At 39.2% G+C, this 26,130-nt stretch overlaps 1 protein-coding gene across 1 annotated transcript in view; it reads right to left on the bottom strand.

Moving 5' to 3' along the window:
* Window positions 1-26,130, bottom strand: part of GPM6A (glycoprotein M6A) — a 264,438-nt gene that overhangs the window by 15,277 nt on the left and 223,031 nt on the right. The window contains exons 2-4 of the mRNA XM_055416341.2: window positions 22,131-22,323; window positions 14,442-14,598; window positions 38-191 (exon numbers count right to left, since the gene is read on the bottom strand). Coding sequence (XP_055272316.1) covers window positions 38-191; window positions 14,442-14,598; window positions 22,131-22,323 — 504 coding nt within the window. The remainder of the gene's footprint in view (window positions 1-37; window positions 192-14,441; window positions 14,599-22,130; window positions 22,324-26,130) is intronic.

Genomic DNA, 26,130 nt, shown 5'->3' with positions numbered 1-26,130 from the left:
TATGAGGTGCTGTATCTACAGCCAGGGATACACCTACCAAACTGACGAAGGTCCAGGCAGAGATTCGCTCCCTCCACTAAGGTAGTGTTTCGGCAGATGGTCCACAGGTTGAAATACATGTAAACTGGCAGTGAGGTGAATGCCGTGACTCCCAGCCAGGCCAGCATGAAAAGGTATGTCAGCATAATAAACTGCAACAGAGAAAAAGTGGAGACAGAAAACATATAATCTACTGGGAAGGAGGGATGCTGTGTTTCACCTACACAGCTCAATATTTATCACAACTCTGGTAGGTCCTGCCACCAGTGAAGAAGCTGAGAGATGCTAAACATGGATCACAAGAAGAAAAGGGCTGGAAAACTGCATCACAGAGGTTCTGATGGACAAACGAAGAGTTCCTCCATCTGCATCTTAATGCCTATTTCATTCATGTATTGATCTCGAAAATCTCACCACACGTGTTTTAAACTTTAGAAAACATTAATTGATAAATTTAAGATGTGATCCTGCACATTGAGTTAAAACTTTGCCAATAGCTTTGTATGATAACTAAATGGGCACAATTTCACATCATAAATATTTAAGCTACTTAATCATGTTTACGTTTAACATTCTAAGTACGATGATTCACAGGTCATTTTGGAATATAATGATATGAGTGTGTATTTCTGCTCTTTTTTAATGACTTTTGTAAACTTTAAGTCTAAATCTTCTTTCTTGCATATTAATTTTACCTTTGATTGACTGATTTATCAAGCATTGATATGCCACTCATTTACTGTGTCCCCAGACTAAATGTCACATTTGTTTAGCAAGAAAGGGGCCTTAGAGCCTGCTGGTTAAAGGCACAGATTTCTGAACTGGATTGAGTCTAGGCTGCTCTTTATGCCTCTTTGTGATTAATTTAGCAGAGCAGGCCTGCTAAACTGATCTGAAATTACAATCACAATTGTAATCTACATTTCCAATCATTGCATGATTGTTGAGAGGCTGGAATGAGATGATTCAGTGAAAGCACTGAGCATCAAACCTGGCACATATGAAGCTCAGACAAAGTATTAGTACTTTTTATTCTAGGCAGTATTATTGTGATTATTACTACTGCCACCAAACATGTATCTTGCCTGAATGATAGGAATGTATAGAATAAGGAAATTAGGCTTCATTTCACTTTTGGAGAAAATAAAAAGAAGTTCTCAAGTCTGGGAAAATTATTTAACGAGGGCTTCCGCTGGAAGAGGAAGGCTCTCGAAAGTCTGGAAACCACCCCAAACTGAAGAAATCTTGTTAATTGAACTCCTGGGAGGAAAAAGCTCTGTTTATTAACATTTTCATTATTCAGAACTGTCGACCTTAGTGCTAATTTACAACCTCAAGAATAATGAACATGATACCGCCACTCCAGACCCACCCCTCTGGAGGGTAGTAGCGACTCAGCACCCACAGGAGAGTAATCAGCGTGCCTTTTGGCTCTGTTCTACCTTGTTTTTCTTTCTGACCCAGGGGACTTTTCAAACGCTTCTTTTGATGGTGCTGTTCACGGTAGAATGGGGCTTTGAATTCGATGGGTTTACACTCAAACTGGCTTGGAATTCTCTGAACTGTGTTGCTGCTGCTACTTCACAAGGCAATGGAAGGAGTGAATTCTGAAACCGTATATGCTATAATGTCACAGCACAGTAATAAAGCTGAATTTTATAGAATCAATCTTTGCTGTGAGAACATGTTTTCATGAGGACTAGTGCATTAACTTTTGTTCTTTACTTCTGAGTTGGAGTCAAAGCAGTTACATTTCAGGGAGTTCATAATCACTAAAGTATCCATACTAAACATGCTAAAAATATGAGACTATCTTCCTACTTTATGTTTCCCCTTAGAATCTGATAATTACTCAGATTGAAAAATTATTTGAATTGATAAAGTGTGATTCTAGGTAAAAATTCTCTATATGTAATAAAATATCTCATGATTATCATCTTATTTCTACCTTTCCACTGCTAGTAATATGACACGTATTTTGTTGTCTGAGCATTAAATAAATGAGCTACTCTTTTTTTCTAAACTGAGGTATAATTGATATATATCATGTCAGTTTCAGGTGTACAACAGAATGGTTTGATATTTGTATATATTGTGAAACAGTCATTGCAATAAGTCTAGTTAACATCTGTCACCATACATTGTTATGAAATATTTCGTAAACTATTTATTCACATGTGGTGTTTATTGCCTTGAACAACAATATATTTTACTTTCTAAAATAAACAGCAGTGCCCGTGTTTATAGAAAGGAGAGAGGGATGGGTCTTATGGAAGTCTGATATAGAAAGTGGACTCACTGGCTTTTCCTATTTCAACCACAGTTTAATGTATCTCTCACTTATATTAAAACACTGACCATTTCCTCCTAATTCACAAATAAAAATATCTCAGTAAAATTTCTTTGGTTTGGCTTAGATTAGTTAACTTGTTGATCTTGGATGGTAAAAACTGTCATTTTTTAATGACATTAATGTCATTTAATGCCATTAAATGATAAAGACCTGGGTGCCAGATTCATAATATCCAGCAATCTTATTATCACATCATTATTGAGAACCATTTCGTCAGAACATGCAAATGACTTTCACAATAGGCACCTTCTTGTTACCATAGTTCTTGTTTTGTTTTTATTTTTATTCAAAATACATTTGTTGAGGGTCTAATATGTGTTAGTATTACACTCAACAATCTTGCTGTGAATTCCTTCTTAGTGACTTAAAATTTTTTAAAATGTGTATTATTGTTTTGATTTCAACCTAGATGTTCTAATTATTGTTTGAAATTTAGAAGGGAGATTGAAATATGGAACTGCAAGAAACAAGGTTTTCTTAGTGTTTGGAAGAAGGTTAAAACAGATGATTACCCCTTGATGATGCAGCTTTGAGATTACAGTGTATTTAACTTGAGAGTGACTTGTAAAAGGTAATTCATTTTTCATCTGAGTGCCTATGAACTTAAGCTTGATGTCTAAGAAAATCACACTTGGTTGAGCCATAGACTTTCTGGGGGAACTTTAGCAGATGTGTACCAGTCTGGGTAAAATTAACATCTCAGATGTTAGCTGAATCGATGAAAAAGAGCCAGCTGACTCTGACTCCAAGAGTCTCTGAGTCTAAGGACTATGTAAACGCTGAAAAAATTAGCCATATATCAAATTTAATGTTATGATATAATGAATACATTCTCGCATAACGCAGACTCAGACTTCAGTGAAATGAATTCAATAGATCTATCAGTTCAGTTCAGTCGCTCAGTCGTGTCCGACTCTTTGCGACCCCATGAACCACAGCACGCCAGGCCTCCCTGTGGGTATATGCAAACATATACTATTGGATTCCACTCAGGACACTGTCTATAAAGTCTCTTTCTCATCAGTGTTTTACAGCACAGCTTATAAAAATACTTAAAGTATTTTTTAACTCAGAGCTCCCTCATTTCACAAAAATATGTTTTCAATGACATTTCCTCATTGGGAATGGAATTCCCAATTCCTCATTGGGAATGAATCAATTCAATCATGTCCCCACTTGAACTGCAAGAGGAAACAGCTGTAGATTTTAAGGCAGAAACATCTCCGGGCTTAGAGATCTGGTCATCCAGCAGTCTCGCTGGGTGAACATGAGCTGAGGGTCATGGCCTCTGACAGTGGTTTCCAACCGTGGACACACAGTAGGATCTTCTGGCAAATCTGACAAAGAGATCAGGCTTTGCTCATGACAACTATATCTGAATTTACAATATCTTTGCAGACTATTTTAATGGGCATCTAACATGAAGAACTACTGCTCTATGGGACTCAGTAAAGCTCTTATGAGTACATCTGATGTTAAAACTTCTCTGCTGTTTTCCTTAGGCTCTTCAGGGTACCACACCTGAAGTTGAAAAAAAACAGCACAATTGGAGTGATTTACCAGAAATCCATGCCAATGTCAACAAAATAGCCAAATGCATAGATAAGTAAGGGACTGATATGAACCAAATTTGAAATCAAGATTTCCCAGATTCAGCACTGTTGAAAATTGGGGCCAGAATATTATTTGTTACGAATAGTGCCCTGTGTATTGCAACATGTTTAACAACATTCCTGGTCTCTACTCAATAGACAATATTTACATAACCAAAATTTCTGTGTCCCCTGCGGGGAGAAGGCAAGGAGTGGGGAAACGGCATCTGGTTGAGAACCACAGCTCTAATATGAGAGCATACCAAGTCAAAGAAAAGCAAATGGACACCTGAATATCCTGTCACTAAGAATGCAAAATGAAACAGCACTAACAATATTGAACTCAGTAGGCTGTGAAAAGCACACAGTGTAAAGTTTACTGGAGAAAAAATTACTTATGTTATTATGTAAATTACTTGAAAATATGCAATCATCATTATTGTCAACATTATGGCCTAAAACTATCTTGGCACAAGTGGTGATCAGAAACTTGCTTTAAAAAAAACTATGTGTCGTGTTTATACCCATTTTATCCGTAATTGTCAAGACGTGGAAGCAGCTAAAATGTCCTTCAGTAGCTGAATGGAGGGATAAATGTGCTACATTCAGACGATGGAATATTATTCAGCACTAAGAGAAATGACTTATATAAAGCCACAGAAAAACATGGAAGAACCTTAAATGCATATGACTGAGTGAAAAAAAAAGTCTGGATAGATTACATAATGTATGATTCCAACTATGTGACATTCTGGAAAAGGCAAAACTATGGAGACGGTCAGAGGACAGGTGGCTGCTAAGGTGGAGAGTCGAGGATGCCCAGGCGGCGCACAGGGTTTTCAGGCAGTGAAAGTATTCCGCGTTACACCATAGAGGCAGATACGAGTCAGAGTCTCGTCTAAACTCACCGAACGTGCAACACCAAGCGTGAAGTCTCAGGGAAATTATGGACTTTGGGTGATTATCATGCGTCAGTGTCGGGTCATTAATCGTAGCAAATGTTCTACCTGGTGCGGGATTTTGATAGTAAGGGAGGCTGTTTATATGTCAGGGTGGGGATATATGGGAAATTTCTATTAATATATTTTCTGTTCAATTTTTCTCTGAACCTAAAAGGAGTTGGTGATGGACAGGGAGGCCTGGCGTGCTGTGATTCATGGGGTCGCGGAGAGTCGGACACGACTGAGCGACTGAACTGAACTGAACTGAAAGTTGCTCTAAAAAATAAAGTCTATTAAAAATATACTAATTGTAATGCTCTTCTTTATTACCTTGCACTGGTCTTATTCATTCAACAAATCAAACTAAAATGCTTCAGAATATAGTACAGGATTCATCGTGAGTTTGCAGTTGCCCTATCTAACACCTGGATGATTGCAGTATTCTAAACAGTTCATTCTAATTTGCACCCTTCAGGTTACTTATAGAGCTTCTTTCTACTTTCCAAACCCTTGGTCAAAGTCCATTACTCTTTAATTCATTAATAATTAAAATGTCCCTTGTGTCAACAATGTGTACTATTCGAGGCCTTGAGTATATACTGGTCAAAAATGTCTTTCGAAGATTTTAACCACTCTGTGAACAAACACTGTAAGCCATTCATGTTCATCAGTGTGCTCAGCGTGTGTATGCTTATGTAGGTTTTACTTTTTCAAGTGAAAGCAGAATTCAAATAAAATAAAATAAAATTATATTAGAGAGAAAAGCATCACCAGCTTCTTTTCCAACAAATATTACTATAGAGGAAATTTCCCTTGAGTGAATGCTATTTTATTGTCAGTTACATTGTAAAATATAAGGGTCTTCTGGATGGAGGAGCCTGGTAGGCTGCAGTCCGTGGGGTCGCTAAGGGCCGGACACGACTGAGCGACTTCACTTTCACTTTTCACTTTCACACATTGGAGAAGGAAATGGCAACCCACTCCAGTGTTCTTCCCTGGAGAATCCCAGGGACGGGGGAGCCTGGTGGGCTTCCGTCTATGGGGTCACACAGAGTCGGACACGACTGAAGTGACTTAGCAGCAGCAGCAACCAAGAATCCCAGTATAATAATACTAGGCTTAGACATGGGCCTTCCTGGTGGCTCGGTGGTAAGAACCACCTGCCAATGCAGGAGATGCGAGTTCAATTCCTGGGGGGCGGGAGCTGGGGTAGGGAATATCCCTTGGAGAGGAAAATGGCGACCCACTCCAGTACTCTTGCCTGGGAAATCCCACGGACACAGGAATCTGGTGGGCTATAATCCATGTGGTCACAAGACTGAGCAACTGAACCACCACCCCCACCAGGCTTATTCATTCCTCAGTGAGCTTTAGATTTTTATATCCTTAATGTATGTCATCTCCCCATAAAGTAATTAAAAAACATAAACTATGGTAGCTAATCTTAAAATGAGAAAAACAGATAAATTGAGTCTCCAAAATGTGGTAAAATTTCATGTTTTTTAAAACGTTACTGGTTTAAATGCAAAGTCAGAAAAATATAGTTCGTTTTTCTCCTAAAAGAAATGATAAAAATCTTTTGTGTGGAGATTATTCCCAGTACAGTGGGTATGAGCCTTCTGATTGGAAAAGATATCTACTAAACAATCAGTATTGCAAAAGACCATCTGTAATCCACAGTTATCATTGAATCCCCAGTCCAGTAGCCTGTTTAAATTATAACTTTTACATGTATGGAACTATTTGGCACATTAAAATCAATTGAACCAATTTTAAAAAACGTATTTCTATTTGCAGTGTCACTTGAACATATAAAATCGAGGTTACTCATAGTAGAAACAGTTAATGTCCATGGAATTTTCCAGGCAAGAATACTGGAGTGGGTTGCCATTTCCTTCTCCAGAGGATCTTCTCAACCCAGGGACTGAACCTGGGTCTTCTGCATTGCAGGCAAATTCTTTACCATTTGAGCTATAGGGAAGTCTTTTAAAAATATAAGGAGCATTTCACAAAGCATTTCATAAGTGCTATGAAATTATATCCTAGGATGATCTGATATATAGAGAAGTCTAATGAGAATGAAAATGCCACTGAAAATACAAATTTAAAAAAGAACAATTTAGCAGAAGATTATATTTCATGATTTGAATAACCAGAAGAACAAAAGTGAACACAAAACAAAACCTTGGCTCAATATTTTTGAGAAGTTATTTTTACTTGAATTGAATTCCAGCCACGACCTATGGTGACTGGGGTGGAAGCAGGATGATTTAGACTAGACTTTTTTTTTTTCAATTTTTGCTTTCCAGCAGTTTTAAGTATTTCGAATTAAAAATTCCAACACTAGATTTACTTTTTATAAGAAATTTTCCCATTCTGTCAATGTCATCTAAAGCTAACCAAAATTTTTTGTTCATTTTTATGCTCGAAATCTGAATAGAATGAGACCGTGTTTTCTGTTTTTGCCATAATTTATGTACCAGCACAGTTAATAACTGCATGGTCACACTGAGATTGGTCCACTGTCCTGTATTTAGAGTCCATTATAAGTGCATGTGTGAGATCTGCTTCCGGCAAATATTTCTAAATATTACCACTATGCTTGAAGTAGTTTATGTTCCCCCATCCCGTTTTATGCCCTACTGAGAGAGTGCTAAAATGCATTGCTATAATCTGAAAAAAAAAATGATGTTGCTTTCTTGAGGTTAGATTTAGAATATCCTAGAGAGAGACTAAGACTTATTTGAGGAACTTGGCAGTCTTGTATTGATAGACTAGAATGCAGAGTTCCTTGATGACAACTTTACTTAGAAAGTTACCTTAAGACTCTTTTAGAGGCGGTCCTCAAAATCGACTACTGACTTATTTCACCTCGCAGAGAGCATCCTTGTCTTATAAAAAGAGATAATTCATGATTGTGGATAAAAGTCAAAGTTAAAATGAGGACATCTCAGCCATGAAGGAACTTTCTAGTCACCAATGAATGATATTGCTAAAATGTAAAACAAAAGGGGCTGGTGAATTATTAAAAACTCTCACAGCCTGATAATTCTCCCATGAAATTAGCCCAAATAATACATAAATGACAAGGCAAATCCTGATTATGAGGTTCGTGAGGGACTCTGTGCCACAGGCTTGAATGCAAATCTGACCCACCACCCACCATGTACTCATCTCTTGGTGGCAGATTCATCATCTGTGAAATAAAGGTAATTATTAACATTTACATCTCAATAATACTGGTACCTACTCACATAGTTTGGGGGATTAAATATCCTAGTATTTCATAAAGTCCCATGCATAGCAACTGGCATATATAACATGTTTGTCCCTAACAAACATTTCCTATTATTAATACTGGATTTATTATTAAAACTTAGCTTAAAGTTAGGAAAATGAGCCATGAGTCACAATACACTCTGTAAAGGTAATTCTACAGAGTATGTCTTATGGACACTAGTCTAATATGCTGCAGTCAAAATCTATACATATCTGAGGCTAATAGAAAAGAGTGAACTCCAGGAGTTGGTGATGGACAGGGAGGCCTGGGGTGCTGTGATTCATGGGGTCGCAAAGAGTTGGACACGACTGAGCGACTGAACTGAACTGAACTGAATAGGAAAGATTAAAATAATAAATACAGCTGGTCTTCCTTTTTGACATCCTTGAATTTAACCAATGATGAATGGAAAATATTTTTTTAAATATGCCAGAAAGTTCCAAAAAGCAAAACTTGAATTTGCCACATTCCAGCAACTATTTTATAGCATTTATACTGATAATTGCAGAGTTTATATTGTATTAGGTATTATAAGTAATTTAGAGATGATTTAAAGTATACGGAGGGATGTGTGTAAAGTTAAATACAACACTACACTGTTTTATGTAAGAGACTCAAGCATCTGTGGGTTTTGGTCTCTACAGGAATCCTGGGACCAATCCCCTCAGATACAGTGGATGACTGTAAATACATATGTTTACCTGTAAAATGGGATAAAAAGTAACTGCTTATTTTTGTTACTTTAAACATTGTGTGTGCTTCCCAGGTGGTGCAGTGGTCAAGAATCCGCCTGCCAATGCAGGAGATACAATAAACATGGGTTCAGTCCCTGGATTGGGAAGATCCTCTGGAGTAGGAAATGGCAATCCACTCCAGTATTCTTGCCTCGGAAATCCCATGGACAGAGGAGTCTGGTGGGCTACAGTCCATGGGGTCGCAAAGAGCCGGACATGACTGAGCACACACAAACGTACAATGCAACATAAACACTCTGTGTGGCATACTGTTGCTGTTATGAGACTGTTGCTGTTTGTTATGAGTCAAAATTGTGTTCCTCTGGAATTCATATGATGAATTCCTAACCCCTCGTACCTCAGAATGTAACCTTATTTGGAGACGGGGCCTTTGCAGAGGTAAGCAAACTAAAAATTAGAACACTATCCCAATGTGACTGGGGTCCTTCAGAAAGGGAAATCTGAGCAGCAGACATGTGGACAGAACACCAGGCTGTGGTTGGGGTGATGCTTCTACAAGTTTGGATTGCCAAAGATCACCAGCACCCACTGAAGCTTAGAGGAACAGAGCTTCCTCACGACCCTCAGGAGGAACCAGTCTGGCTGACACCTTGATCTTGGACTTGAAGCCTCCAGAAATGTGAGACATTATGTTTTTGATGTTTAAGCCACCTCAGTTCATGGTACTTTGTTACGGCAGCCCTAGCAAATGAATGCATATACTTTAGAAGTTTTTATTGTCTTATGGAATACTTAGAGCAGGTAGATTTATGGAAAATAAATGTATTAATTTCCAAGGAAAGTAGCACATTTAAGAACTCTGTTACTTCAAAGCTATTGGGCTTAAAAATCTGATGTGTCAGAACTAGCATAGATAAAATTTGAGATCCATATTGCTGTTGTAACGAGAAATGTTTAGAACAAGATAACTTAGTGGTGGGTGTAACAAGTATCCCAAGATTTCAAGATGTGAGCCACTGAATAGCTCCCAAGTTGCAACCAAATAAATGTATTTTTGGGTTTAAAAACTTAATGGGGAAGAAATTCAAAGGAAAGAAAATATTTCTATATTTATCGAATTTAAGTTCACATTTAATATATCCAGCAACATTTGACTTGTACTCATGTTGGTGCCATTTACTATTTAATTTAGATAAAAATTGTTATTTAGAATAGTTAAATAAACTTTCACACACTCTTAATAAACTAGCGGTCCTCACCCCTAACAGTTAATGCCATGCTATTCCTGGATGTTCATTGGAGGGACTGATGCTAAAGCTGAAACTGCAATACTTTGGCCACCTCATGCGACAAGTTGACTCACTGGAAAAGACTCTGATGCTGGGAAAGGTTGGGGGCGGGAGGAGAAGGGGATGACGGAGAATGAGATGGCTGGATGGCATCACTGACTCTGTGGACATGAGTTTGAGTATACTCTGGGAGTTGGTGATGGACAGGGAGGCCTGGCGTGCTGTGATTCATGGGGTCGCGGAGAGTCGGATACGACTGAGCGACTGAACTGAACTGAACTGATTGTGTTTTATGTGCCTCACATTTAGGATTTCTAGGGACAGCATTAAAAATCTGAAATGAATTTGAGGTGGTCTTGATGCTGCATGACAGAAGTGCATAACACAGGTCAAGTTATGTTTTCAAGAGATTCATTGGAAAAGAGAATAGCATTTAGCATCTACTATTCAGAGATGCAGGAGAAGGCAATGGCAACCCACTCCAGTACTCTTGCCTGGAAAATCCCATGGGTGGAGGAGCCTGGTAGGCTGTAGTCCATGGGGTCGTGAAGAGTCAGATACGACTGAGCGACTTCACTTTCACTTTTCACTTTCATGCATTGGAGAAGGAAATGGCAGCCCACTCCAGTGTTCTTGCCTGGAGAATCCCAGAGACGGCAGGCTACCGTCTATGGGGTTGCACAGAGTCGGACACGACTGAAGTGACTTAGCAGCAGCAGCAGCATTCAGCGATGCAATGCCGCTTTGAAACAAACTGCATTTATGCATTGGGCACAATTCCATTTTGTGAGCAGAATCAGTTACTAGTGACCACTTTACATTTTATACAGCATGAAAAAACAGGGATAGAATAATACTTTTCTTTCAGCACTAACTCTGAAAGCTGATCCTATACTATTATAATATGGTTGTTTCAAAAAGTTTTTTTTCCACCTATTAATGACACTCGGAAGGAAAGTTATGACCAACCTAGATAGCATATTAAAAAGCAGAGACATTACTTTGCCAACCAAGGTCCGTCTAGTCAAGGCTATGGTTTTTCCCATGGTCATGTATGGATGTGAGAGTTGGACTGTGAAGAAAACTGATCGCTGAAGAACTGATGCTTTTGAACTGTGGTGTTGGAGAACACTCGTGAGAGTCCCTTGGACTGCAAGGAGATCCAACCAGTCCATTCTAAAGGAGATCAATCCTGGGTGTTCATTGGAAGGACTGATGCTAAAGCTGAAACTCCAATACTTTGGCCACCTGATGCAAAGAGTTGACTCACTGGAAAAGACTCTGATGCTGGGAGGGATTGGGAACAGGAGGAGAAGGGGACGACAGAGAATGAGGTGGCTGGATGGCATCACCGACTCTATGGACATGAGTTTGAGTGAACTCCGGGAGTTGGTGATGGACAGGGAGTCCTGGCGTGCTGTGATTCATGGGGTCGCAAAGAGTCAGACAGGACTGAGCAACTGAACTGAACTGAATTGAAAGACACTCAGAATTCCAAATAGAAATTCATCAATGTATTTTCAAAAGGACATTTTTAAAGCTAAGGAAGACTGATTAAACATGCTAACAGGTGAACTCATAAAACAAACAGTAGACTGTAAGATACAATTTACCTACAAATTGGTGGGGAGCAGAAGAATGGAAACGAGAAAGCAAAAAACATAAGCAGCAGGATAGTGTGACTGATAAAACATTATTATTTTCCCCCTCTGATTCCATGGAGCCCTGAGTCCTGCATGCGCAGGTAGCTGGCTGTACAGCGGCAGGAGAGGCTGGCAGGGGTGTGCCCTGCGCGGTCTGCAGCTGCCGCTGCCCACCTCCGGCGGCGGAGCTGGTCTCTTTCTGCAGGCGCTGTTCCCCTGCCTGGAGCCCGTGTTGGAACAGCCCAGGCCTGACTCAGCGCCCTCCCTGCTGCACTGATGCTTCTGCAAAACACACGGAGCGCAGCTCTGCTTCTGCCCCGGTTCCGCTCGTTCCGGTGCAGCGGGGCGGTGCTCAAGCAAGGGGTGGGCTACCTGTGGGTCCCCGCGGCCTCGCCTCAGCGGGAGCCCACTCTGCTACCGCCACCATTCTGGGCTGGTAAGCGGGACTGTGACAAAATTGTTACTATTATAGAAAAAAATGTGGCTCCTGGTTTTGCTTTAAAAATCCTTATTTGATATATCTTTGAAATGTTTGAATGGCAAGCAGATAATCATTAATGACACACAGACAGCGGTTTCTTCCAGGACTTTTTGTTTCTGCGTACAATCCTATGCAGAAACTTCACAATCTCAATGAAACAACATAGTCCGTTGCCCTCTTCCTGGCACAAGGTCATTCCTCAATGGTAAAAGTGTGCTCAGAGACCCTTTTTCTCTGATTCTAGTGCTCCAGAATGAGGGACTCTTCGAGCTAGACTGTGCTTTAGAGATGATCTAATGTCTTTATGATATAAGAGAGTAAACTGTGATCTGGAGGAGTTAAGTGATTTGCTAAGACAAACAGTGGTGTTATGATACTGTCCTAATTATAAGAAAAAGTCTATAATTAACTGAATTCCTCATACTCTATTGGCACAGTATTTGTTGCTGCTTAGTGACTAAGTCATGTCCGACTCTTGCGACCCCATGGACTGTAGCCCGCCAGGCTCCTCTGTCCAAGAGATTTCTCAGGCAAGAATACTGGAGTGGGTTGCCACTTCCTGCTCCAGGGCATCTTCCTCACCCAGGGATCGAACTCACGTCTCCTGCATTGGCAGGCGGGTTCTTTACTGCTGAGCCACCAGAGAAGCCCTTGGCAGAGTACAAGTGAACCTAAAATCACAGTGTCCCTTCTTAATAGAGAAATCCCTTCAATTCAGTTCAGTTCAGTTGCTCAGTCGTGTCCGACTCTCCGCGACCCCATGAATCACAGCACGCCAGGCCTCCCTGTCCATCACCAACTCACGGAGTTCACTCAAACTCATGTCCGCAGAGTCGGTGATGCCATCCAGCCATCTCATTCTCGGTCGTCCCCTTCTCTTCCCGGCCCCAACCTTTCCCAGCATCAGAGTCTTTTCCAGTGAGTCAACTCATCGCATGAGGTGGCCAAAGTATTGCAGTTTCAGCTTTAGCATCAGTCCTTCCAATGAATACCCAGGATTGATCTCCTTTAGAACGGACTGGTTGGATCTCCTTGCGGTACAAGGGACTCTCAAGAGTCTTTTCCAACACCACAGTTCAAGAGAAATCCCTTAGGTATCACTAAAAATTGGCCCAGTGAATATTCATATCTTACTTATTAATCCAAGATCTTTAGCTTAACTTCCTTTGGGTCTATAATTTGATATTGCCTATCTTAACACTGAAGTATTACAATAAACAGCATCCTCCAAAAGAACCTTACAAGAAATTACTGCAGAGACGACAACAAATACCTATAATATAGGCAAACTATCTTCTCATGTTATTGTCATTGTGGACACTGAGCGAATAATACAACTTTTGCAAGCTGGTGGAAAAAACAGTTGGTGTCTTTGAACTTTTCTGTAAGACTGAAATAAATTACACCATCCTTATTAGAGACACCTTACATAATAGGAAATACATGCTGTAATTAAATTTTTATTCTCATATAATATTAGGAAATAAGAAAAAAGTTAAAAATGGAAACTCCCAAGTTTGTGAAAATCATTCTGCATAAACATATGAAAGTACTTTAAACCATATTACCCTTAATTTTCATCTCTTGTGCTTAAATTTTCTGCACTGCGTTATCTCTTGACTATAAGTTTGATTTACCATTAAATATCAGTAAGAATTTAAAACCTAAATAAGAATAATATAGGGTAATTCTTACCTTACATCAAAACTAAACAGAAATTACAGTTCCCACCCAAATTTACAGTAAAATATAGAAACATTTATTTAAGGAGAAGAGACATGCATTTATCTATAAATTGCAGACGGATTTTTCTACTAGTCTAAACATTGTATGGGAAGCCCAGGGTCATTTGGGAAAAACAAAATATAAATCAGTCAACAGTTTGCTGCCTCCAGAAGGAAAACGAGTTGTATTGCATATGAATTGAGAATTTGAACCTGAATTTTCACATATAATAATCTTAAATTAGAAAATAATATCATTAAGATTTTAAATAGCCATTACAGGAGGGAATGTTACTGTGTTAAAAAAAATATATATTACTTCCATTCCTTTCTGATGAACACAAACACCAGAGTGCTACTGAAATAAACCCGCCTGAAGCTCTGAGCGCAAACAGAGAACGTACCCACGCGCTCACGCATCTGCCGCAAGTGGTGATTTTGAAATCCCCGTAGAGATCTTTGATAGCCCCGGTCGTGAAGAAGCCTTCCACCATCAGCAGAATGCCGTACACAAAGAAGGCAGCTGCAATTCCGTAGATGACATACTTGAAGATGTCAATCCTGGAAGGAAAGACCAAGTGATTTAGTTCAACAATTCTTCACTGCTGATCCACAGCGGCGGACGCCCACGTGCTTAGGGTCCTTTGGAACGAAAGTTATGGAATATTGATGTTCATGATGAAGGTTGGATTTTTTAAACATTTTTGCTTTATATGCCTAATGCTTGTACATTTTCTTCTGCCACTTCCAGGATTTGTTGGCTTCTCATGTTTCTAAGTTTCTTCCTCTTCCACTGCACCATCCCCTCTCCCCTGGTTCAGACCAAGGTAGCCCTGGGTGAGCAGTGGATCATACTGGACTTTGCTGAGATGAATTTGATAACTAGGATAATTACCATATAATTTTTTAAAAATTATGACAAAATAGCAGATACAAAGGTTTAGGTACATAACACTTGAGTTTTTAAGACGTTCAGTTCAGTTCAGTAGCTCCGTCATGTCCGACTCTTTGCGACCTTACGACATTACAAGAGGAAGAAAGCTTTATGGATAATGATGCATTCATTTTTGATAAAGTAACAATCTCTTCTTTTTCTTATAGTCAATTGTAATTATGTTTTATTTCACACTTACTATGATGGTTTCATCATTAATAGTTTCTGTTGACAATAATGAAAAAATTATGGTTTTATAGCTAAGTTATAATTTTGACAATTAAACTTTTAAGGCAGAATCACCAATGGAATATTATGTAATGGAATTAACTGGGCCTGAGTCAAATTATAGAATAATTCCACAGAGAAATGGGAAAGTATTTTTTTCTCTTCTGACAATTGAGTGCCCATGTATTTAAGGGGGAGAGAAATACGTATTGTCTGTAAATTGCAGATGGATTTTGTTGTTATTCTAGATATTGTATGGGAACCCCCAAACCCTTTGGAAATTAAAAAACCATAAATTAATTAGTTTTTCTGACTCTAGAACCAAAACTAGTAGTTGTGGTGCCATGGTATGAGGTGAGATATACACATTAGTTGCAGTTCTGAGTTTGTGGTCTTCATATCCCTTTGAAAGAGAATTTCTCTTTATTTCACTGGCTAAACTTGATTTTTACTCTCCTCAATAATTAAAGTGAGTGTAACAGATAGGGTGGCAAGAAATGAAGGACAGATGCTGTTGACTTTATACAAAGAGGGAAAGAGTGAATAGGAAGCTCACTTACACTGATGGAGAGTTAGAAACTTTGGATGCTATGACAATATTAAAAAAAAAAAGAATGTAATAGCATAAGTGAACTTGTTGTATGTAAAAAGAGCAAGAACAGTTTGCTAACATTCAGTGTACCAGAGTGATGGTTTAGTGACTGATTTCCACTGTCTGAAAGATCTAAATATTTCACAGTTCTCTGTGTCATGGTCTATGAGGCAGATGACATGAATTGCATCAGCCCATCATGCATGTGAAACAATCTGAGGATTTCAACATTCAGATCCCATTTGACATCACTAATACTTTGAAGAGTTTAGTTAAACCAAACTTGTATGGGTTTTTCCATACAATGCTTAGGTTAAAATGACTTATTTTAAAATATTTTCTAATTTTTATTTGAGAACGAATTCACATTTAAAAGAAAAGTTGAAGAAAATGAATAGTACAAAAATCCTATAAACCCTTGATCTACTTTATGACATTTTCCCTCATTTATCTTGTGATTTTCTCTTTCGGGATAATTTTATCTGAATGGAGAGAAATTCTCTGCAGTACAATGATCGATCTTGAGAAGTATAATGTTGATAAAATAGACAGCCAGTGGGAATTTGCTATATTAAGCAGGGAGCTCAAACCCAGTGCTCTGTGATAAACCAGAGGGATGGGATGGGATGGAAGGTGGGAGAGAGACTCAAGAAGGATGGGACGTATGTATCCCTATGGCTGATTCTTCCCTGCTGGCTCAGATGGTAAAGCGTCTGCCCTCAATGCGGGAGACCCGGGTTCGTTCAGTCCCTCGGTCAGGAAGAGCCCCTGGAGAAGGAACTGGCAACCCACTCCAGTATTCTTGCCTGGAAAATTCCATGGACTGAGGAGCCTGATGGCCTACAGTCCATGGGGTCACAAAGAGTCGGACACGACTGGGCGATTTCACTTCACATGGCTGATTCATGTTGATGCATGGCAGAAACCAAGAGAATATTGTTCAGCAATTTAAAAAAATTCTAAGAAGAAATATAATGTTGATAGATTACTTGTGTCAAATCTATAATCTGTATTCTAACTTCATTAACTGGACTGACCCACAGCATTTCCCTGCAACGTGGGATCCAGTCCAGAGGTAGGTACTGCATTCATTTGCCACGTTCCTCCCTAGTGTTCTTCAGCTCAGAACACATCCGCAGCCTTTGTCTTTGGGACATTAACATTGCTGAGGAATACAACCCACTCCCTCCTTACTAAATACAGTGTTCTTCATCTGAGGTTTGTCTGATGTATCTCCATGGTTAGATTCAGATTACTCATTCTTGGCTACATACTAGGTAGGTGATAACTCTGTCCATCTGATACTACAAACTTAGTAGTGATGCTGATTTTTATCATTTAGTTGGTGGTGTTTGATTTCTGTACTGACTTCTGAGTTTTTCTCAAAACATCCTCTGCCTGTCTCATAAGGATACATAGGATTGCTTTTAGTGCCTACCTGAATGCTGCAGGATAACTTTCTCTTCCTAAGATCTCTAACTTAAAACCATTTACACCATATAAGGCAAAATTCACTTTTTTGCCACATAAAGTAATATTTATAGGTGTTAGGGGTTAGGAAGTTAGTGTATTTAGAATGAAGCATTTAGTTTTTAACCTGTTGCAGTAGCCAAGATTGCTTTTTTTCCCTCTTGTAACAACTGTTGCCTGTAAAAACTTTTTCTAAGCATAAAAATGTTGGTAACTTTTAGAGATATATGAACAAAGTAAATATGCCTGTACAGTTGTTTCTGGAGATATTTCTGATCCCCTCTTTCTTACTGTGAGAAGGATCCAGGTGAGCATAAGCAGCAGCTTCGGACATGAGAATATATAGGTGCCGAAAGGCAAAGCATCTTCCTAGATTCAGAGACTGGAAATCATTTTTACAAAACCGAAAAAGTGCACCCCAACAACCTCTTACTGATTGTCTTTATTTCAATCTGTGTGTTATTCCAGTAAAACTACTGTGTTCCCTAAAAAGATACTAAGAAGTAGGAATGGGTGCATATTTCATTAAGGAGTAAGCGTCACAGTCCCAAAACCAGGATACTACTACTCACTGAGGTATTCCAATTCAGTCACAAGAAAACCATGAATAATCTCTGCTTCTGTTCCACACTGTGTTGGATGGACTAGCCATCAGAGGTCATCCTGTGTTATATAATCACAAGGTCCTAGTGATCAGTGAAACAGAGATGCGAGAAAGTCAGTGTCAGATGCAGAGAGAAATCTGAAGACGCTCCACGCTGGCTTTGAGGGAGGGAGGCCCTGAGCCAAGGATGCAAGTGCCCCTGGAAGATGGAGCAAGTGAGAACGTGGATTCTCTCCTGGAGCCGCCAGATGGAGCGCAGTCCTGCCAATCCCTTGATTTGACCCCATTTTAATAAGCCCAGTGAGATCCATTTCAGACTTCTGACCTCGAGAAATGTTAAAAAATAATAAATGTGTTTTTCTAATCCAGTGGATTTATTGTAACTTCTTACCATAGTAATAGGAAGCTATGCACCACTATTACAAACATCATTTAAGATAAATCCTTGGGCAGTGTAGGTCATTTCTCTGGGATAAATTCCTAGAAATTTTTAAGGTATGTATTGTGAAATAGTGTCCAGAAAGTTTGTGCCAAAATAAAAATGCATGGATAACTAGTAAGAGGGTCTATTCTCTGTTTCCCAATACTGAGAATTACCATTTAACTTTTCTAATAAACTGATACTTTAAAAGCAATGGCGTTATCATTTTAAATAATTTTCTTGGTTTAGTGGTATGGATAAACATATTAGTCATTTGTATTCTATAAGAAACATGTTTTTATATTTTGCCATTTATTCTACTAGAATATGTATCCTTTTCTTGAATTTACTCTATTAAAATTAGGAAATCTTGTTAGGTAAGTGGTAAATATACTTCTCAGTTTTTAAACACCTTTTAACTTTTTATAATACTTTAATGAGTAAAATTTAATTTTTATTATCTCAAATCTATATATTCTTGTAATTTCTTACATTGTTTACATACTTCTTGCTCCATAAGAAGTAAAATTTTAAATCTATACTTAAATCTGTGTGTGTGTGTGTTAGTCGCTCAGTCATGTCCAACTCTGTGATCCCATGGACTGTAGCCCACCAGGCTTCTTTCTCCATAGGATTCTCCACGCAAGAATACTGGGTGGGTTGCCGTTCCTTTCTCTAGGGGATCTTCCTAATCCAGGGATCGAACTTGCATCTCCTGCATTGCAGGCAGATTCTTTCCTGTCTGAGCCACCAGGGAAGTCCCATTTAAATCTGTACTTTTACAGATTAGTTTACTCTTAAATTTTAACTTTAAATCCATTTGAAAAATTTCTGGTAAAAATGTGAGTAGGAACATAATTTTGTATGTAGTTATAAGATCTTATATGTATGTCTGTGCCAACACTATGTGGTGTCAATTATTGCAGCTTCTCAACTCATTAACCTGATGCATCCTCGAAATCAGCTCAAGTACTAGCTACCATTATCTGATTCATATCTATTGAGTCTAATGTTTTTGAACTGTGGTGTTGGAGAAGACTCTTGAAAGTCCCTTGGACTGCAAGGAGATCCAACCACTCCATCCTAAAGGAAATCAGTCCTGAATATTCATTGGAAGGACTGATGCTAAAACTGAAACTCCAATACTTTGGCCACCTGATACGAAGAACTGACTCATTTGAAAAGACCCTGATGCTGGGAAAGATTGAAAGCAGGAGGAGAAGGGGACAACAGAGGATGAGATGGTTGGATGGCATCGCTGACTCAATGGACCTGAGTTTGATGTTGGTGATGGACAGGGAGGCCTGGTGTACTGCAGTCCATGGGGTCGCAAAGAGTCGAACACAACTGAGTGACTGAACTGAACTGAACTGAGTCTAATGTGATGGCACTTTGCTAACATATGTTTCCTATGTCAGTACAAGAGGAAAATAATTTGTCTTATACTACTTTGTGTCCCTAAAGATTAGCACAGTGACTTGCACAGAGTATAACCCTGTAATATTTGCTAAGTGAATTAATTAAAAAACAAACCAGACTAAAGATTGTCTTGAAAAAAATCTGAATATTTGAAAACAAGTACATGGTAGAAGTATAATAAATTCAAGGAGTTTTAAATATATTTCCATACTTGATATTTGCAATAACCCAAATAGCAAAATAAGCACTAATCCTAAAGTAACTGTTCTTGAAAAAAGAAGACTGAGGTTTAGCAAGTGAATATAGATTGTAATATAGTGTAATAAGTGAATATAAACTTTATTTTCTTGAGCTCCAAAATCACTGCGGACGGTGACTGCAGTCATGAAATTAAAAGATGCTTGCTCCTTGGAAGAAAAGCTATGACCAACCTAGACAGCATATTAAAAAGCAGAGACATTACTTTGCCTACAAAGGTCTATATAGTCAAAGTTATGGTTTTTCCAGTAGTCACATATGGATGTAAGAGCTGGACAATAAAAAAGGCTGAGCAATGAAGAATTGAACTGTTTTGAACTGTGGTGCTGGAGAAGATTCTTGAGAGTCCCTTGGACAGCAAGGAGATTCAACCAGTCCATCCTAAAGGAAATCAGTCTTGAATATTCATCAGAAGGACTGATGCTGAAACTGAAGCTCCAACACTTTGGCCACTTGATGCGAAGGGCCGACTCTTTAGAAAAGACCCAGATGCTGGGAAAGATTGAAGGCAGGAGGAGAAGGGGACAGAAGATGAGATGGTTGGATGGCATCACTGACTTGATGGACATGAGTTTGAGCAAGCTCAGGGAAATGGTAAAGGACAGAGAAGCCTGGTGTGCTGCAGTCCATGAGGTTGCAAAGAGTTGGACACAAACTGAGCAACTGAATAACATAGATTGTAAGCATCTCAGAATCGGAGGTTCATTACCAGCCTTGTCTAAGCACATTCACTGACAGGCAAATCACTACATTCTAAGGAGCCCATGTGTTCTTTAGAAAACTCTGACTTTTGAAAACTCTACCACTTCTCAGCTACTATGTGACCTTGTATGTACCGCCTGGTTTAATCATACCTAGGAGTTACTGGTACACATCTTCCCTCTGTGTTTTCCTGAACTGTTTGCCAACAGGAAGAGGGTTATAATTCATTCGCTAGCTTCACAGGGCTTAGGATAAGGGATTTTAGTTATTTGAAATATGAAAAGAGAGAATTTGAGCACTTGCTTTTATTCCGATCTAAATAGCATTCTTCTCATGCCAAAGATGTATTATTGATTTCACATCTCACTCCCAATATAAGAGGTCAAAGGTTAAAGTTCCAAAGTTGGCAGATGACCTCTGATTCTTCTGCTGCACAGGTGCAACCCTGCGGAGCTTTTGTCAAGGTTTGTGAAGTATAAAGGCTTGTTGTCTAAATGTCAAATAAACATGCTGGCAACTGGTTTTCAGTAGATTTATTCAGTCAATCATTCCGTGCCACTTATTAAGCTTCTTATTTCTTGCAAACTTCTATAACTAAAAGTTAGCACTTTGGATGTAGCCTAAATATAGAGGATCTGTAGATCTTAAAGACATCTGTGGTAGCTTAAAATAATGCACAGTGAAAACATATTTTGTCCAGTGTAGGCTGAGATAAAACTAAAAAGAAAATGTCAGTATTTTCACATTAAAATATATCTATGGAATCATTTGCTTAAGGCTTTTTGCAAACCAACATGTAATAATCCAAAGCTTTTTCAGATAGTTTAATTATATTCCAAATGATAAGTATCATTCATAAATTCTCAAGGATCAATTCATGCTATATACCTGATTCAATGTTAATCGATAAACTACTACAGGCTTAAAAAATTCAATTTAATGGATAATGCTGAATTTTCAGAATTTGTAAAATAAAGTTATACTGGGAAATATAAGCGATATAATTTCCTTATCTCTTTTTTCATTATTTTTAAAATTTGCTATTTATTCATTTCCATTTGTCAGTGACATTGACGAAGTTCTAAATTGATGCTTCAGAGTTAGGGACTATTTTAAAATAATTTACCTTCTTATCTGAGTGTCTAATCAGCAACTACCTCCTTTTACCTCCTTTTAATCATTATGTGTGTGTATGGTTTTGGGGGGGCATTATCACACACATGTTTTGTTATGTTTATTATTTTATGATCAATCTGTCTGCAATCTTAAGTGCCAATATATTTTAGATAAACATGAATTATTTCAACTTTTCCTGAAAATTTTGTTATAATTATGTCCAAGAGGAAATGCTTTTCACCCTCCCTAAAAGTATTTTTCCTCACTTATCTCTAGACCCCTGTTTATTTCACACACAGCACTGAGCACACACACTCTCAGAATGAGAAGCAATACCAGATTGACCTACATGGTAAAGACGTCCAGTGTATCTCCAGCAGTTCTGGCCATCTCAAAGTAGGTTTGCAGGATGTTGACAGTTCCAGAAAGTGCTTCATGACCACAGCCACAGAACAGGGCAACCCCAGCGTAGAGCAGGATGGTGGCGATCAGAGAGGCGTAAGGAATGCCGCCCAGGCATTTAATACAGCACTCGAAACACCCTGCAAAAGACCAAAAGAAAAAAAAAATAGAAATTAATATTTCGTGTTAATCTAATGAAACTTTTTCTCAAACTTAAAGGAATATGGAACATATTATGTATTACATTGATAGATGACATCAGGTCAACCACACAAGTCCTATGGTGTCCTGGAAAGTATAAAAATCAAGTTCCTTAACTAGCAACCATCCTCCACAGGCAAGAGAAGGCTTAGTTCTGCTGGGGGTTTCCTCCTCTACCCCAAAATTACAGAAGCCCTTCCTTCCCAAATCAGATTTCCATTTTTTTTTTTTTGGCTGCACCACATGGTATGTGGAATCCTAGTTTCCCAACTAGGGATTGAACTCACACCCCCTGTGTTGGGAGTGCAGAGTCTTAGCCACTGAATCGCCAGGGAAGTCCCAGATTTCCTATAATAATTAATCTTCACTATACATGCTTATCATTCTATCTTGACTGTATTGCTCTCAAATTTCACATTTTGGTTTTTATTTCCATGACATTTATTCTTTTCAACTCCCTGGGCCTGTTTCTTTTACACAGTGAGTCAAAACCTGTTAGTTGTGTGTGAATCCAATTTAGTGAACGTTGACCAGCATTTATCAAAAGTGAAAGAGAATACAGGAAGGTAGGTACTGCACGTAGGAAGGCACATTACTTTAGAATCACTTTGAGTTTAGAAAAGAGAGACCTGAATGTGTTAGGGACTCCACCCGTCTGTGTTTCAGGGCAAGGTTATTCTTCTGAATTAATTATTTGTAAAAGAGTGACAATAAAACGGACTCAAATGGTTCTTGTGAGCATTAAATGAGCTAACAGAAAATAGTGCATGACACAGAGTAACTACTCAGTAAATGTTACATCTATCATTATTGGATATTACTGTAACTATTATAAATATTAATTATTATTGTGTTGTAATACGGTTTCCAAAAATCGTTTGACCACAGTAATTACTTTTGCTTTTTGAAGTTTCATCATTTTCGTCTTCCATTTTCAAAAGATGGCTTTAAACTAGTCTGAAACATCACTTAACCTTGGTTGTTGATATTCAAAATAAGTAACTCTCTAGTCAACTCAGATCTGTTCTTCTAAGGAATTAACTAGAAATGCCTAAGTATATATGTTTTGCCACAAGAAATACTGATGAGATGCTCTTTCTCAGCCAGTGCTGAGAAAGGGAAGTTCAGGTTAGACGGGCGACAAGCAAAGAGGAACTCCATGTATCAGTTTCACCTCTGTCCTCCACGGCTTCTTCACACATATCCTATTTCAAAAACTTCCTCCTACCTATTGTCTTTTGGAAACTTTGGATCAAATTTCCTTTTGTAATGCTGAAACCCCTCAAACTCTCTCCATGTTATTGACTTTTCATCTTTCCAGAAACTAATAACAAATAATATTGGAAAATGGATTGTTATGTACTATACTTAATTCATGGGAAGATCTGTGTGTTTTATCTATAATGTGTATATGTTTATAAGCTACATATGAACCATGCAGTGATTGCAAAGGTCCTGTGTGAGGTAACTGTACATTCAGATGGTGGGTTAGTCTGCTGTTTTATTGCCCATTGAACTAGCCTCCTTAAGAGAATTATGGATCATCTTATCTGTCCCAGGAGAGGTTAAAAAAAGGAGTTTGAACACCTTCCCACTTCCACAGCTCTTGCTAGCACAGGCAAAATTCTTTCCTGAACATTCCTCCCCCGACACACATGATACACACAGCACACATGTGCATGCACGCACATGCACACACAATGTGGTTAAGTGGAAAAGGTTAGAACATCTTGCCACCTCGTGTGATAGGAAGAAATTTCACTGGCAGATGGGTGAGACCAGTGTGTGGAGTATCTGAATGTCACTGAACACAGTTTTGAGCAGAGATAAGAGGGTAGCAAAAAAGAATAAAATAAAATTCTTTGGACTATTTAAAAATAAAGAAAAACCCTAAAATTGGTACCAACCCAAAGCAGAGCTACTCTTAATTTTGGCAAGTGTCCCAAAAAGCCCCATGATCTCAAATCCTTGTCCTTTGTAGTTTCTCTCCCGATTTTTCTTGAAGGATCTAAATGTGTGGCATTTCTACTGCAGACACTGAGGTGTCCTATGAAAGTATCCACGAAACCCTTAGGAACAGGAGTCAAATATACAGGAAAGGGTCCAAACACCGAATTCATGGATAGGAATTACCTTTGCTGATCCTACCCCTCAAGCTTCTAACAGAGTAAAGATAAATTGTGACTATCTCAGGACCAAAGGGAGTGGTAAGCCCACTGGTGGTCACCAGATTGCCATGAGTAACATGGAAACTCGCAATACTATATGCAAAATAGATAGCCAATGGAATTTGCTATATGACTCAGGGAACTCAAACAGGGGCTCTGTAATAATCTAGAAGGGTGGGGTGGGGAGGGAGACGGGAGGGGGGTTCGGGAGAGGACATGGGTGAACCCATGGCTGATTCGTGTTGATGTCTGACAGAAAACCATAAAATTCTATAAAGCAATTACCCTTCAATTACAAAATAAATAAAGTGGCAAAAAAAGAATTTTTGATTAATTTTGTTACTAATTCTGGTCAGTTTCTGCTTATCTCATGTTTTCTCTGTTGTGTGTTAGTTGGACCAATTCTAGCCTACAGGCAAACAAGCCTGGTTGCCTAGACTCTGTGTCTCTGGTGGGAGGGGAGACGCTCTGTGTGCCACAGTCTGTGTAGTATTAAGGATGAAGTGAAAGTGTGAGTCGCTCAGTCACGTCTGACTCTGCGACCCCATGGACTGCAGCCCGCCAGGCTCCTCTGTCCATGGGATTCTCCAGGCAAAAACACTGGGGTGGGTAGCCATTCCCTTCTCCAGGGGATCCTCCCCGCCCAGGGAGCGAATCCAGGTCTCCAGCATTGCAAGCAGATTCTTTACCATCTGAAACACTCAGTCAGTTCAGTTCAGTTCAGTCGCTCAGTCGTGTCCGACTCTCCGCGACCCCATGAATCACAGCACGCCAGGCCTCCCTGTCCATCACCAACTCCCGGAGTTCACTCAAACTCATGTCCACAGAGTCGGTGATGCCATCCAGCCATCTCATTCTCCGTCGTCCCCTTCTCCTCCCGCCCCCAACCTTTCCCAGCATCAGAGTCTTTTCCAGTGAGTCAACTCGTCACATGAGGTGGCCAAAGTATTGCAGTTTCAGCTTTAGCATCAGTTCCTCCAATGAACATCCAGGATTGATCTCCTTTAGAATGGACTGGTTGGATCTCCTTGCAGTCCAAGGGACTCTCAAGAGTCTTCTCCAACACCACAGTTCAAAAGCATCGATTCTTCAGCGATCAGCCTTCTTCACAGTCCAACTCTCACATCCATACATGACCACGGGAAAAACCATAGCCTTGACTAGATGGACCTTGGTTGGCAAAGTAATGTCTCTGCTTTTTAATATACTATCAAGGTTGGTCATAACTTTCCTTCCAAGGAGCAAGCGTCTTTTAATTTCATGGCTGCAACAGGGATCGAACCCAGGTCTCCCACACTGCAGGCAAATTCTTTACCAACTGAGCTACTAGGGAAGCCCCATTTTCAGTCCTGATGCTCTGCAAAACTTTTACTCAAAGTAAGAAACTTTTGATGCACATTTTGCACTCGTAATGGGCTAGATTCTGATCGCCCCACTCTTCTGCTAGGCCTGAGTTGCCTACTGGCTTTTAAAGAAGGCTTTCAGAACTCCCATCTGGGGAAGCAGTGCACCATTTCGGTATTCTCTCCAGCTGCCAGAATCCCACGTAGCTGCTGGCAGGGGAGCTTCTTTCCTCCC

Source organism: Moschus berezovskii, chromosome 26 (genome assembly GCF_049115385.1).
Source record: "Moschus berezovskii isolate FMDL1 chromosome 26, NW_MosBer_1.0, whole genome shotgun sequence".
Taxonomy (NCBI): domain Eukaryota; kingdom Metazoa; phylum Chordata; class Mammalia; order Artiodactyla; family Moschidae; genus Moschus; species Moschus berezovskii.
Note: the sequence above shows the minus strand (reverse complement) of the source record. Positions and strands in the feature narration are given on the sequence as shown.